Below are 13825 nucleotides of genomic sequence, written 5' to 3'. Positions count from 1 at the left end.
GCCTGACACGTTACGTATAAACAAGACATGTCACATTGCATCTACTGTGCATGGTAGACCTCGTGTGTAACGGACGCGCTGTTTATTACAGTACAGCGCATACGTGGGACTGCACTTTGCATCGGTGGGGCATGACAACATTTTCCGTGGTTAAACTTTTATGTCAAGAGTGGGCTTTCTATAATTATACAATGTACGTTCCCCTTACAACTGCATGTACATATGCTGATGGATGTTGTTATTGGTGTCGTTTATATTCCTGTACTTGAATGTGTACTGTATTGTGTTTTGACAGCAGCTCGAGACTTTGGGGGGCTTAATTGCATATATGCTTAGGCTGACGCCAGCAAACCTAGCTCGAACCCGTCACTGTCTGAGCTACCACACCGGGGTAATTTATCAAAGTGCACTTGTTATATTTCAATTACATGTTTTGCAGACCACTTTTGTTACTTCGAGAATAATAACTATTGTATGACTAAATTGTATGCAATATTTCTTTAGTTTAAACAATTATATAAATATTTTACAAACAGGATTTATTTTCAGGCGCAAACTCCCGTGCTGAGATGAGACTGATGACCCACTTAGAATAAATACTTGATAGCATATCCGGTGTCCGACTCATCCTTGGGGGAGTATTCTTCGTGTCTCATCGTCCAATACGGAGGATGGACCTACCACCCTACCCCTAGGGGAGGCCTAGAAATTCACGTCTGGTCACAATAACCTCGTTTATTCGACGAACCTACTTTTAAAATGCATGCTGCCCAGGTATTCATATTTACACTCGTGTGGTGCATTTTACCAAACTGCTGTGGAGACTTCAATAAGCGTGTGCCATCACTGTGTTACTAAAACTAACACACAATGTCGTCCATGCGAAAATAATGAATCGCGCGAGTGCCTCAATGTCACCAAGACGTTCGATTTTTCCTTTTCGAATGTTATTTGAATATGCAGAAGAATGCATGTACCATTTATGTTCAATTGAAAAGTATATGCTGCGAAATTTCAAAGTGCAATACAGATTGACGGCACTATTATCCGTACTGAATCACAGTTCGTCAGCAGCCCGACCCGAAAAAGGTAAGGAATCGTGAACCTTCAGAAGTCGCCTGGCGGCCCACCAAGTTTTCCTTGTCTCCTACGCCATGTGGTAGCAACGAAGCACTTACGTCTGGCAGCCAAAGTTTACAATTTTGGGTGCAAAATTTACAATCTGGAATATTTCAACTTAAATACCGTAATCTCGACGACCACAAGCTGTCTATGAATGTGCTTTCCATTCAAACTATAGTAAGATGCCAAGAAATAAACTAGATTTTTGACAAGGTCCTTCAGTAAGCCATATATAAGCCCCAACCCCACCCCTTTTTATTCTTTTGTCAGCCCCCAAAAGGTTAAAGTTCACAAGATGGAAAACACTGAGAGGAACTTGAAACTCGCATCATTAAGAGGTTTAGCTTCCCATTAGAGGTTTTTCTAGTTTTGCGGCCTCTAGCTCTTCACCTGACCCCCTCTCTACGGACCAGCCCAGCGAACAGTGTTTGGGATCAGGCGTGTTCGAAATCGATGTGGATTGTCATGCTGTCCGCTCTTCCAACCGTTCCATCTGTAGGGGAAAAATACATTGATCACTCAGTCGGTATAGAGATCACTATATGTAATACACAAACTGACATGTCATTCATTTCAGAAGTCTAGGATCTGCACATCATTCCAATTCGTCTGTTCTTACTGTTGGACAACACATTATTCCACACCACCGACTTGTTGCCTCTGCTGTAGAGTATGATTGGGTAGGGATACTCTGCCTTGCGTTGCTCCCAACAACATGATCCATGTGAATTTGACTCGGTCACAACCAACCAGCCTTTATCAATTTCACAACCGCCGTAGTTGCTGTTAATGAAGAATCGCCGATCCCTTTTATACATGACAAAAGAGGAGAAACGGAATGATCATCACTGACAGCATCGGGGTGCGAGAATGCCACACATTACACATTCTCACGAGCTGATTACATGTTTTTTACTGTATCCCTGTCAAAAAAATCAGATCATATTTTAATTAAGGAGCGCATGTACCAATAATATTTGAAACATCAAACGTTTGGAAGAGGATCAATTGACATGGATGCATGGATGATGGCATCCAAAAGCAAACTTAGAATAAACAATAAAAACGACAACATTGCCAACCACGACAAACAAAAGCAAGCATAACAACTGCAGCAACAGCCGAAAATCACCATAGTAACAGCCATAACTACAAAATGTGTACTTACACATTATCGTCACCTTCAATGCTGAAATAGTGACCAGAGCCTCCACAGAGCGAACAAGAGCTGAGATCATCCCACGGGGATGATGTGAGTCTGTCCTGCCTGAACCAATTCCTGATGTCTGACCCAGTCCCATTGAATATTAACTCAGCTGTCTCCCCTGTGCTGTTATGCAAGGAAAGCTTGACCTGAGTGAAAAAAATGGGCATTATCATTGTAGTGCTCTTCAACACAAGCTAATGTTCCGTTGTTATCTCGCTTTATCCCCTTTGGCTTGACAACTCAAACAAGCAAATTAAGGCATGAGTATGTGCAAAAACTTAGTTCCTTTTATTCCCTAGTCGGTCTTAGCTATCGAACAATTTGAGAGTGCACAAATAGTGTATTCGTGTATGTGCATCTAAATATTCAGTTTAAGGGAAAACGGAAATTGTATTGAGAAGTCGATCTACACGGTGTCCCCCGATCTAAAACTAACATTTAATTTCTCCAAAATTAAGCGTTAGAAATTGTTGTTTGGGGGTTTAAGATTAAAGCTTAGAATGCCATCTTTTCGAACCTGACCACTTCATTTTTATCCAATGTCGACTGTTTTGTTTGTGCATGTCCAATAGGATGTATCACGGCAATTAAGATGCTTAGTGTTTATACCATGTAACACCCTTGAACACACAATGAATCATTGGAAAGGCTCCCTGACGATCGTTTGTGTTATGTTAAAACTTCTTATATTTTCCATCATAAAGACCCTGATAGGGTTCAAGTGGTTTATGTTACAGAAGTTAACAAGATCCGCACCTCGTCGCAGATTGACTGAGGTAAACTGCACAAGTTCAATTGAAGATGTTCTAAACTAATTAAACTCAGATATAGCAAATTCTGACACTTGCCGAATAAATAACATCCTTGATTTCTGAAACAAAATCGGATTCATCAAGTTTAGAAGTAGAAAAAAGTTCCAAACAAGATAAGAACCCAATCAGTTGTGTGATAATTTATGGTTTGAATTCCGTAAGTGGGTATATAGTCTTGCAAGATAAACTATGTGAACCACTACACTGGACAGAACAAAAATGAATAATTCTCCACAACAAAACATGAGCCTCTGATGCAATTTAACTATAGGCCTAAGTACAAAACATTATACCCTTTAATTTAATACCATGAACAACGACTCATAACAATTATATTGGAGAAAAAATTGATACTTTTAGTCTGTGTTTAGTTTCGTGTAATAAAAAGTTATGAGAGTCAGGTTAGTGTAGTGTTTTTTCCTCATCTTCCGTCTCTGGGACCCGGGCTCGAATCCCACCCAGGTCAGCATATGGATTGGGTTTTCAGTCCATGTCTGACTCCGTGGGTTTTCCCTGGAATATTCATTTGGGGTTTTCCTCCCATCTAGAAACTCAGTTCCTCGTTGTCGTCTTGACTATCACTTTATCCCCTGTGATTGGCGCTAAATGCACTCTTGGATGAACATATATAAATAAAATGAGAAATAAACCCTCAAACCCGTGGAAATGGCGGGACAGGCGTACGGCATTGAAGTGGTGATCGCGGTGTAAGGTTAAAGCCAGGTCCACATTAGAGAACTGAAGTGCCCCACGAACTAAGGAAACTGTAAATAGCAAGTGTGTAGGGCTTGAACAGGAGTTCCAGCTTTAACTTCTGTGCTACGTGGACAACACTGAGCCCTCACAATTTCTGTATTTTGCAACGGAGTGTAGGCATCATGTTTCAAAATGGTGATAGGCTTATCTTTAGACTTGATCACCTATACTGAAGGAATTTCTCCGTCGTCTGTTCATCCGTCTCAGTGCTTGGCAAAAAACACGCCGTGCATCTGCACTTTCCCAGCGCCCTTGTAGGGCGGTGGTATCAAGCAAGACGATCATAGCCTTGACTCGGCCTCTGTCGTTTGCAGCCTACCTGTTTTACATTTAGCTGCCCGTTGCGCCAAGCTCTGTGAAGGTCATTGTCCCGGCAACTCCCACTGATCTCCACGCTCGGGTCCCAGTTCTCGTTGGTCCACATATTGTACAATTTTGCTCCAGTTCCAGCGACGCCTTTAAACACCAATTGCCACTTGGGGTCTACACAGGAAACGGGGGTTCGTTTATTAAACCCTCGGATCTTTTGTTCAAAGCTGAACAATTTATAAACCTCGAAATGTCAAATAACGTCGTCAGTAGGCCTATGTAGGATACAAAGTTTCAGAGGGTGCCTCAATCTAGATCTAGATCAAGTTTTAAAAGGATTTGTTCCGTATTCTGCGGTACCTTACATCTTTAATACGTAGGGAAAAACAATTTATTTTCACTGCAAAAAGGGGAAAAAGTTGGTACTTGGTTATTTTCCTCCAGAAAACCTAGCGACGAGAATATAATGAGGAATTTCTTTTACGATGAAAGTGATCAAAGTCCAGTTGGCAGTTGGTCATTTTGGTCGCATTTGAGAAACATTCGGTTTTTCAAAACACATTTAAGGCCAGTTTGTCGTTTAAAATCTTTGCATTGTCACATCATGCATGCTTAAGCCTTTGTTAAATCCTGCTTGGTTGGCATATACAATTTAGCACACACCACTAAAAAGCCTTTTCAGTTGGTGGAAACGGCGAAACAGAGACGCTTTTATACACATTATTCATTTTTTACATACTATTAAGACTTTTCCTCACCTCTATGAAAGCATAAAACTGACTTCAAAAACCTGTCCAAATGGCAGTCATCGAGATATTATTATTATTAATATCATTATTATATTGATTTATTGCAGTACTCTATCAGCAGCAGGAAAAAGGACCAGCTTACTAAAAAAAATTCAAAAATTCACCATTTTAAGATTTTAAAATTCATCAATTTAAACATTTGCAGAAAAATCCACAAAATCCATAAAAATAATGTTAAAAATCTGAACATCAAGTTTTAAACGATAAGACAAATTTAAAAAGAAATAAAAACATTTAAAACAATGTTGCAAAATGCATTACAAAAGTTTAGACGGAACAGAAATGGAATATCGTTTCGCGTGTGTCCAATAGGGAAGTAACGCCATTAAAATGCCTACCTCGTGTACCGCAATGTTTGCGTCCAGTGAAGTGAATACTCGGGTGTGAAGCAAAGGTGCATCCAGTCATCTGTAAGAATGAGTGCGCAGCGATTACATCAAATTAATGAACAGCTGGCATAATAAAGGGCGTAGCGAAGGCATTTTCGGGGGGGGCAGAGTCAGTTTGCCAAATTATAACTTGTGCACCAACCTCTAGTCGTATGAAATTCACAAAGTGCGGAAAATGGAAATCCGTGCCACGCTACATTTCATGATTCTGGGGAAATGCCGACAGCCAACGTATATCGTTTATGTGCCAACTTTTTTATTCATTTGTCCACTGCAAAGCTGTATTTGCTGACTGCAATTAATTATTGGGGGAATGCCGCAACCCTACACCCCCGGTCGCTACTCCCCTGACATGCGTGCAGTTTTCTGACATAAAATGAATAAATAGAAAAGTAATAAGTATTATTTTTTAATGGTGAAATTACTATAAGGGTTATTATTTGTACTCGTACATCAGCGACAATGTGATGCATTAACATTATGCATTAACATTATGCATTACAATCCGCAACAATGGGGCATAATAATCAGACGGACCTGATTCTCTTTGTAAAAATCCCTGCATCTGCCCTTGACGGTCATTGCGTAGTGTAGTGTTGCATTGCAATATAACAGCATTGCATGCTGTTATATTGATCCCCTGGAAACTATCAGCACTTGAAATGGCGTCAGAGTCGATGTCTGGCACCAATGCTGTTTTGTAGGGCCGAATGACTTTGCTCCTTTCTGAAAACCCCTCTTGGGCCAAAAAACTAAGTCTCCGGTTTATGGTCAGCGAGCACGTCGTCGTAGACCTGCGCGTCGGCAAAATAAAAAACTTATTTCGTATACAATGTCCAAAAGCTGCCAAAATTGCTTGATCGACTGGAATCCTGCGACTACATTTGCGTGATTTAACGTGTTTTAGATGGGGTACGGTTCATTAATATGTACAGTAAAGGAGGACTGTCCCTCTTGATCCCATAAATTTAGGCAGACACTCTTTTTCAATTGACGTCATTTCTGTGTTATAAATTTACATGTGGGAACCAGACAAACGAGGTGCATGGTCCTGTGTCCTTTTTACATCAACAAGCTGAAAACACTTTTAAACAGTAAATAGTGAGGGGGCCTGTCTATTTCAGTGTGGGTACGGCGGTACGTACACGCTGCGGCTGCGATGGACATTGTGCGTTTTTACTCACATCAGGAAAAAAAGTGGGGGCAAAAGAAAGCCTCGTCACCAGCTCTTGACCAGAAACGGGAGATTTTGGGGGGCTTTGTCTCCAGCGTTGGCTCAGTCGTTCATTGTGGTACATTTAAATCATGCAGATCAATATTCCTGCGAAATAAACCTACGGAGCTGCGATCCCTACCGTTGGGAACTTCGATGGAGTCCGAAGGTGATGGTGTGGACGAGGCTAAGATATGGCTGGTTAAGATTCTCTGTCAGTTTCACTTTTATCATTTGTACGTTCCCTGGCCGTGATTTCTGGTGGGAGCATCATCCAATGCCTAGTGATGGCCCATCATTTTTCCTTTAAATACACAAAGCCTAAGCAGGTTTTAATTTATATTCTGTCCTTGTCAACGCTTACGGTTACTCCTGGTATCATTAAAAATGGTGCAGATGTGGGAAATAAGGGAAAACAACAAAATTTAGTCCTGATGTTAGTCGATTACTTCTGGGGTCAACCTACCTGAGTCAAAATTAAAAGACATTTTACTGGCTGCTGACTTTAGTGCGATTCGGTGAGTGGTTGAAACATGCGTGACGGCTCTCAAGACTTGTGGATTCAAAATTACGGCCCAGCTCACGCTTGTTCGAATTATTAATTTAAAAGTAAAACTGATTTCATTTCATCACGGACGGCAAGAAAGAAAAATATAAACCTGACCCAAATTTCTGCTTGTATTTGATTTCTCTTTTAAAATGATTTATAAAGAAAACCAGTTCGTCAAAGCGAAACGAGTAAGTTTAAATCTGTGGACAACGCATGTCACGTGGTCGAAAACAATCCGCAACACTCATGGCACCAACATCGTATGTGTTGGTGCACTGCAGCCCCTCGCAGTTGTACATTGTGATAAATGGTCCATGCTTCTGTCTATATTACTGTAAAGTAAGTACATAAAAGTGTCAAACAATCTTTGAGATCTTCCTGCCTGGAATGTTGTCATTTTCAAGAAAAGTGAAAATTTAATGATTTTTTCAACTATCGCCCGGACGAGCGATCAACGGAAACTATAATTCCTTTAAATATCGCAACTGTTCAAGGTGGTGTACACCATCAGTAAAATCCCCCAAATTGGACTACCGCGTCCAGAGATGTCTTGCATGAAAAAAGTACATAACAGCCTCGAACAGTCTGCAAAATATGTCCGCCCCCGAATGCAGTAGATGTCGAGAAAACAGAAATGTCGTTCTTTTTTTACCATGGCTAACCATCTCAAAAGAGCTCATTTCACTTCGCACACCACATTCTTTAACAGGCGCCAATTTTCTTGTTTGTAGTGTTTGCAGACGTTGTTACGAGTCTCCATTACTGAACGGGTAAACCCAAAAGCAACTAAAAACGTACCGACAAAATTGAGCAAAGGCATTATAAACTAAAATTATAGGAAGCTGAGTGTAAGGTGTAGAGTGGAAAATAAATTGGATCAGTGTGAAGTTAAATTTTATTAAAGGAAAGTATTTTCTTAACCCGCAAACTTTGCTAATTCAAATCACACCAAGACCATAATGGTATGATCCAAACATAGCAGCTGTTCCAGGCAGAATGGTGACGAGGGATTTTTATCAACAAAAAGTAGGCCTACAATTTCCACATTAAACCTCCTGTGTTTCAAAACATTTCTTTTTTGCTGATAATAATTAGTGAATCAACTAAGAATGGAGTTTTAGACTTTCATCAGCGTGTAAACTGACGTGAAAGTGCGGTTATTAAGCAAGCCTGCGCGCGCATGTGCATTATTATAGGCCTACTTGTTCACGGACACGAGTCGACAGCGCTCCTGGATCAAGTTATTTCATGAATCCGCAATGCCTCATTGTCGAGGAGGCGCATCATTCCAAGATAAATTCACTGATTACTCCTAGCCATTAATTAAAAACTGTTCCTTTTTAAGGGAATGAAAACCTGTCATGCCTGTTTCCCACCGTGACCCAAAGGATGTTGTTCACTTACTACGAACGCCCTGTAATGCAATGATTTTACGCAAGATAAATTGCAAGATCTTCGATTTAAGCGTTGAAAATGCCGCGCCGTTTTTGTCGATTTTCACAAAGCAGTTGACTCAAACATGAAACAAGTGAGTGGAATGTAAGTTGCGGTGAATATTACACACCGTAATCGGCCAATCTCGTGAAATTACGACAAAAAGGCAATGGTGTTCACTACTTTTAAAGGGCGCAACAAAAATGTGTATGTTTTATATAGTAAAGGAACAGTCTATATTAACAGATAAGAACGAAAGCTGTCATTCCTTCTGTACGCCCAAACACATTATTTAGTGGTGAAATAAGTATCGTAAATAAAAGGCTACGGGAGAATTTGGATTAGTTTAAAATTTGAGTTCTTTATGAAAAAAGTTTATCTCAGTACGTCACTGTCTTTAACTATCACCCCTTAAGATAATGGTATGGTCCAAACCGAGCATGAGCTATTTTTTCGAACAAAGTATGCAGTTTCATGCCCTAACTGAAAAGGTCGTTACCATATTTGCTGGTTTGTACAGTGTTTGTGTTGTGCGCTAATGTTCTTCATAAAATGGGCCAAAATGCAACTCCGCATGTCATTTTTCAAAACTTCTTAAAGAGTGACTGATCATTCAAAATACAAATTTGAATCTTCAGGTTCATAAAATGATTATTTGGGGATAATTAGGCATACTGTGTACATTTGGTGGACATTAGGCTGGCTACCAGTGCAAATCAAAATGGAGTTGAACTCATTTAAAGTTTACGTCAAAGTGTTTACACCAGATGACTTTATTCAAAATTTCTCTCAACAAGAAGGAGATTTCAGTATATTTTCATACTGATGTATTTTAAAGCACCTAAGAAATAACATTAAAGCAATATGAGCCGTGCAAAATTCGCACAAATTTGACGGAAAATGACGAGAAAGGTTTATATCCTTTCTCTTATCGTTTGTTATCACTCTTACTATACCAGCAAATCTGCCATGTCTCATACCTTTCAACCACCGAAAATTTGGGTGCATCAAAAACGCATGATGAGTACAATATGTTCGTTGCGAACATCATGTTTGACGGAATTTTGTTGACATTCGAGAGTTTTGACAGAAACTGCATGACAATGCTGAAAACGCTGTCACATGTAGTGCTTGAAAGTGCTTGAAAATTAAATGTAGGATGGTCATTTTGCCGCTTATTTCGGAGAAATCCCCGCTCGAAATTAAATTATTAACAACTCAGGGCATTAGATTTTCATCATGAAATCATCGTTCATTTTGACAGATTTTCTTTTGAGAAACCTTGGTGCGAAAACAAAAATCCAGGAGTGTCAAAATTCCACGCAGGTGCTCATGAATACTGAAAGAAAAAGAGGATGCAATGTCTGGGCTCATGTCAAAGGTGATGAAACGATGAAACAAAATGTTTCTGCAGTACAGCTTTGAGATATTGACGGACGCTGAAAATCGCCACGATCGGTAATTAGGACCGCGGTTTTCTACAACGTACTTGAAGAAAATGTTATCATTCCAGTCGTAAAAAGATGGTTATTTGGGCTTCTTGCTTGCACTTTTTAAAGCTTGTGTTGTACATGGATATTTGATTTTACTCGCTGTTTTTTGGCAGTCAATTTTTTGACAGAATCGAATGACGTTCGCGACTGCCGACTTCGGGACCCGATCATTTTTGAGAGACAATTTTTTTTTAATTTCGTGATTATGGCTTTAATATGTGTGAATATTATCGCTTTTCACCACGTAGAACTCTATGCAAAGTTAAACTGGACGAAACGTGTTTACAATTCAGGATGTTACTAAATACTACCTGTCCACGAAATGTTTCAACCCAGGTCTCTCGCGTTTGCATTTGGAAATATATTATCTATAGCTCTCAAAGCCGTGCGCACATACCCGTTGTGGTGTGTTTACAGACCATTCTTTTGCTGCCTTTCAAATGTACTCGATCTTTGTCATGCAAACTGCTAGTTGACCAAACTATGGCTTGTCATGGACATAAAAGGCAATATTCACAAAGTGATTATAAATCTTTTGTGACAACCAAAACACTAAACAATAGATACTACTACAACTAAAAGATATTAAATGGAATGCCTCTCAGTTAACAAAAGTGAAGCAAAATGTGTATTTTGAAGCAGAAATTGTTGCCGACTGTTCTTGCGACCTTTGCAGAACATTCCAGGAGAGAGACCCATATCACTCGACGGTCGTCTTCACGAATTAAGACTCTCTTCTGGTCAGTCACTTTGCCGGCTGCGGACATTGTGTTGGCCGTTCGCGACACTCAGCCAGCACCATTTGCGACAAAAACGAATACATTTTAAAAAACGGTGAGGCAAAAGTGAAAATCAATCTAGAACATTATTTTGGCTTAATGGCAACGCTTTCACGAGTGTTTCCCTAGGCCATTATTTGGCACACACAATACGGGCCTTATGCAACGTGTAACTACTTGGTAGAAAGCGCAAACTAAAACTTCCATCACAACCGCAAACAAATTCACAATGACTTGCAATGCCCGCCTGAGAAACATTTTTGAAGTTTTACAAAACTGTTGTGTTAAGTAGCATTTTCAGGAAAAAACTGGACACTGAACGTTCTAAAAATTTGCATGTCAGTTGACCCTTTGCAGTAGGTGGCACGAAACCAATAACAGACGAGGATTGTCATTTTCTTGTGAAATTTATACTTAATACGCAAGCAGGAGCAATTACAGTGAAAATAAATATATTATAGTTCATCTGGTAGTAGGTACTTGACTTAATCTTTCTTAGATTGTGTTTGATTCGGATGAAAATTTGCAAGTCTTTCCCCTCGACGTCAAGGGCATTTTGTAAGGCCACCGTGTTGTCTGAGATTTTGACATACGTGAACAAACTATGAAGGAAGGGCGAAACACACGTGACCTGTCCTTGACAAGAATGGACATTTTGCAAGATAATTGATGCCAACATGACCGCATGATACCAGTGGAAAACCTCCCGATAGCTTGGTGCAACAATAATAAGGGAATAAATATGTGCTTGACCGGTCCTAAATGTGCGTTTAAGACTGGCTAAAGGCGGCTTTCCATATACTTGTTTCTTGGGTGCGTTGCATGCACGATGCATTCATGCGTTTCACTTTTACGGACACAAAAATCGACTCCATTAACAATAACACGCGTGTGCGTTGCGTATAATGCCGTCAACATCGCTCCAAGAGCAATATTGTCGGATACGCTGTGTTGATGCGCATGCCTTTCCATATGCGCGTCAACACTTGCGTGCGCGCCAAGTCCATTTATAAAGAGATTCTTTTGGACAGCTATAACATAAAATGGACGGAGGTGTTAGGGAAAATGAAAGTGAAATTCTTCAACAAAACTGTTAGAAATCCGTTAAATGTTGACTTCTTTTGACACTCTGGCAAAAAAAAAGGTACAATGGAAATAAATATGTGCGTGGCCGCTGACAATGCCCTCACCTGTGGCCCGCGCATCAGTCGCGTCCATTCATCTTAAAGACGCTTTTCGGTATGTACGTTTTTAGGTAGCTTGAGGTGCCTTTCCATATGCACGTCAACACTTGCGCCATGAACGCAACGCACACGTGTCTTATGTTAATGGCGTCTATTTTTGCGTCTATGAAAGTGAAACCCATGAATGAATCGTGCACACAACAAACCAAAAAACACACATATGGAAAGGCGCCTTTTTCAGTCAGAGAGTCAAAAGAAGTCAATATATAATGGATTTCTAACGATTTTGTTTTAGATTTTTACTTTCAGGTTCCCTAACACCCCCGTCCATGTTATTTTATAGCTGTCCAAAAGAATCTCCTTAAATGGGCTTGCCGTGCACGGGACGAGCAGCGTGCACCCAGACTCTTTACCAATCAGACGGGCTTGTATTCAGGTACCAGCGGGATTTACACAGCGGGCATTTATCACTTCTAAGCGGGAACTATCAAATGTTAACCCACGGTCAAGATGCACGTTGTTGAAGGATTATGACGCCCAACCTGACGAATTTTCTTCCAAACATTGATCATCTGTACCTTGGACTACCGTACTTTAAGAAGCCCATCCATTTTTAGTTTGCAATCTAGAAAAAGCGTATGACTTTGCAGCACCATGGACTGTTCCTGTTGATAAAAGTATAATACATGCATATCGGTAAATCATAAAAAGCGTTAAACTTGCAAAAGGTATCACTCTGTAAAACCCATAAAAGCTTGGGGATGTTTACGGTCATTAGTCTCGAAAAGCGCAACTGACCTGATCAGCAAAGGTATAGATGGACCCCGACGCCTTGACCAGGTGACTTTCGGACACGCTCTGGTGCGACAAGGTGTTCAACTCGCAGACTTTGCTCTGCCACCAGTAGTTGGCCGAAGAGCAATTGGCTGATTCCAGGCAAGCAACGTGGCACAGCTTATGCGTCCTGGTATGGATCGAGGAGACATTCCAACCCACCAGGGCGGTGTCCACGACGCTGCACCAAGGCGTCAGGGCTGCATCTCCCCAACCCCAGAGGCTCGTCATTGCAGCGCAGACAAGGAGCAACGTGCTGCCTGTTCCGCTCATGGCAACCGTCCCCATCGCGTCAACCGCTCCGTACAGAATGCAGCAATGGTGAAGGAGAAGCAGTTGTATGTTCGCGCTCTCAATGACATTTAAGAAAAAGGTCCCTGTACATTGGCATATATCACTCTCACGGAATAAGCTCATTGTCTCTCTGCTGATCATGCTTATTAGAGGGCGTACTGCGCTGCAGCAGTAAATTTGTAGATATTTTAACGAACCAAATTTAGTGAAAGTTGGTTGAATTATTTACCCAATAACGCGGAGCTATTTTCCCGTACGTGTTTCAATTTCATTTCAGCCAACAACTCAGCGAAAAAAAAAGTCTTGGGTCCAAGCATCCTTTGCATGATTTGGCCATGGTGTTGAAAGGTGGTCAGCAGTAGGACTGGGAGAATGCCTAGGGCCAGTAGGAACTCAAAACCCTCCCCGGGCCATTCTGGTTCCATAGTCTTTGCATGTCACCACAAACTCCTCGGTGTTCCTTCTGTTTTTCAATCAACCGCGGGACACGATTGCCATTTTTATGGATCGATAACCAACCACGTCAGAATGGTAGCAAGCAACTTCCAACGGGAAGAAATATTTCATGGATTAAAACAAATTGACAATCGTTTCAGATAAAGATTTCCAAACCCCATACGCCGCTTGTGACCATTTTCTA

The 13825-nt window shown here is 40.7% G+C and overlaps 1 protein-coding gene across 1 annotated transcript; it reads right to left on the bottom strand.

The window, feature by feature from the left end:
* Positions 1–715: 715 nt before the first annotated feature.
* On the bottom strand, positions 716–13270 carry LOC110974837 (uncharacterized). The gene is made up of 6 exons (XM_022226739.2): positions 12856–13270; positions 5354–5423; positions 4217–4380; positions 2291–2475; positions 1742–1929; positions 716–1615 (listed from the first exon to the last, which is right to left on the bottom strand). Exons 1-6 carry the CDS (start codon positions 13177–13179, stop codon positions 1557–1559), a joined length of 990 nt encoding a protein of 329 aa, XP_022082431.2. The 5' UTR covers positions 13180–13270; the 3' UTR covers positions 716–1556.
* Between the last annotated feature and the right edge of the window lie 555 nt (positions 13271–13825).

This window comes from Acanthaster planci, linkage group LG06 (genome assembly GCF_054643075.1).
Source record: "Acanthaster planci isolate LZ-2023a linkage group LG06, COTS_SCS, whole genome shotgun sequence".
Taxonomy (NCBI): domain Eukaryota; kingdom Metazoa; phylum Echinodermata; class Asteroidea; order Valvatida; family Acanthasteridae; genus Acanthaster; species Acanthaster planci.
Note: the sequence above shows the minus strand (reverse complement) of the source record. Positions and strands in the feature narration are given on the sequence as shown.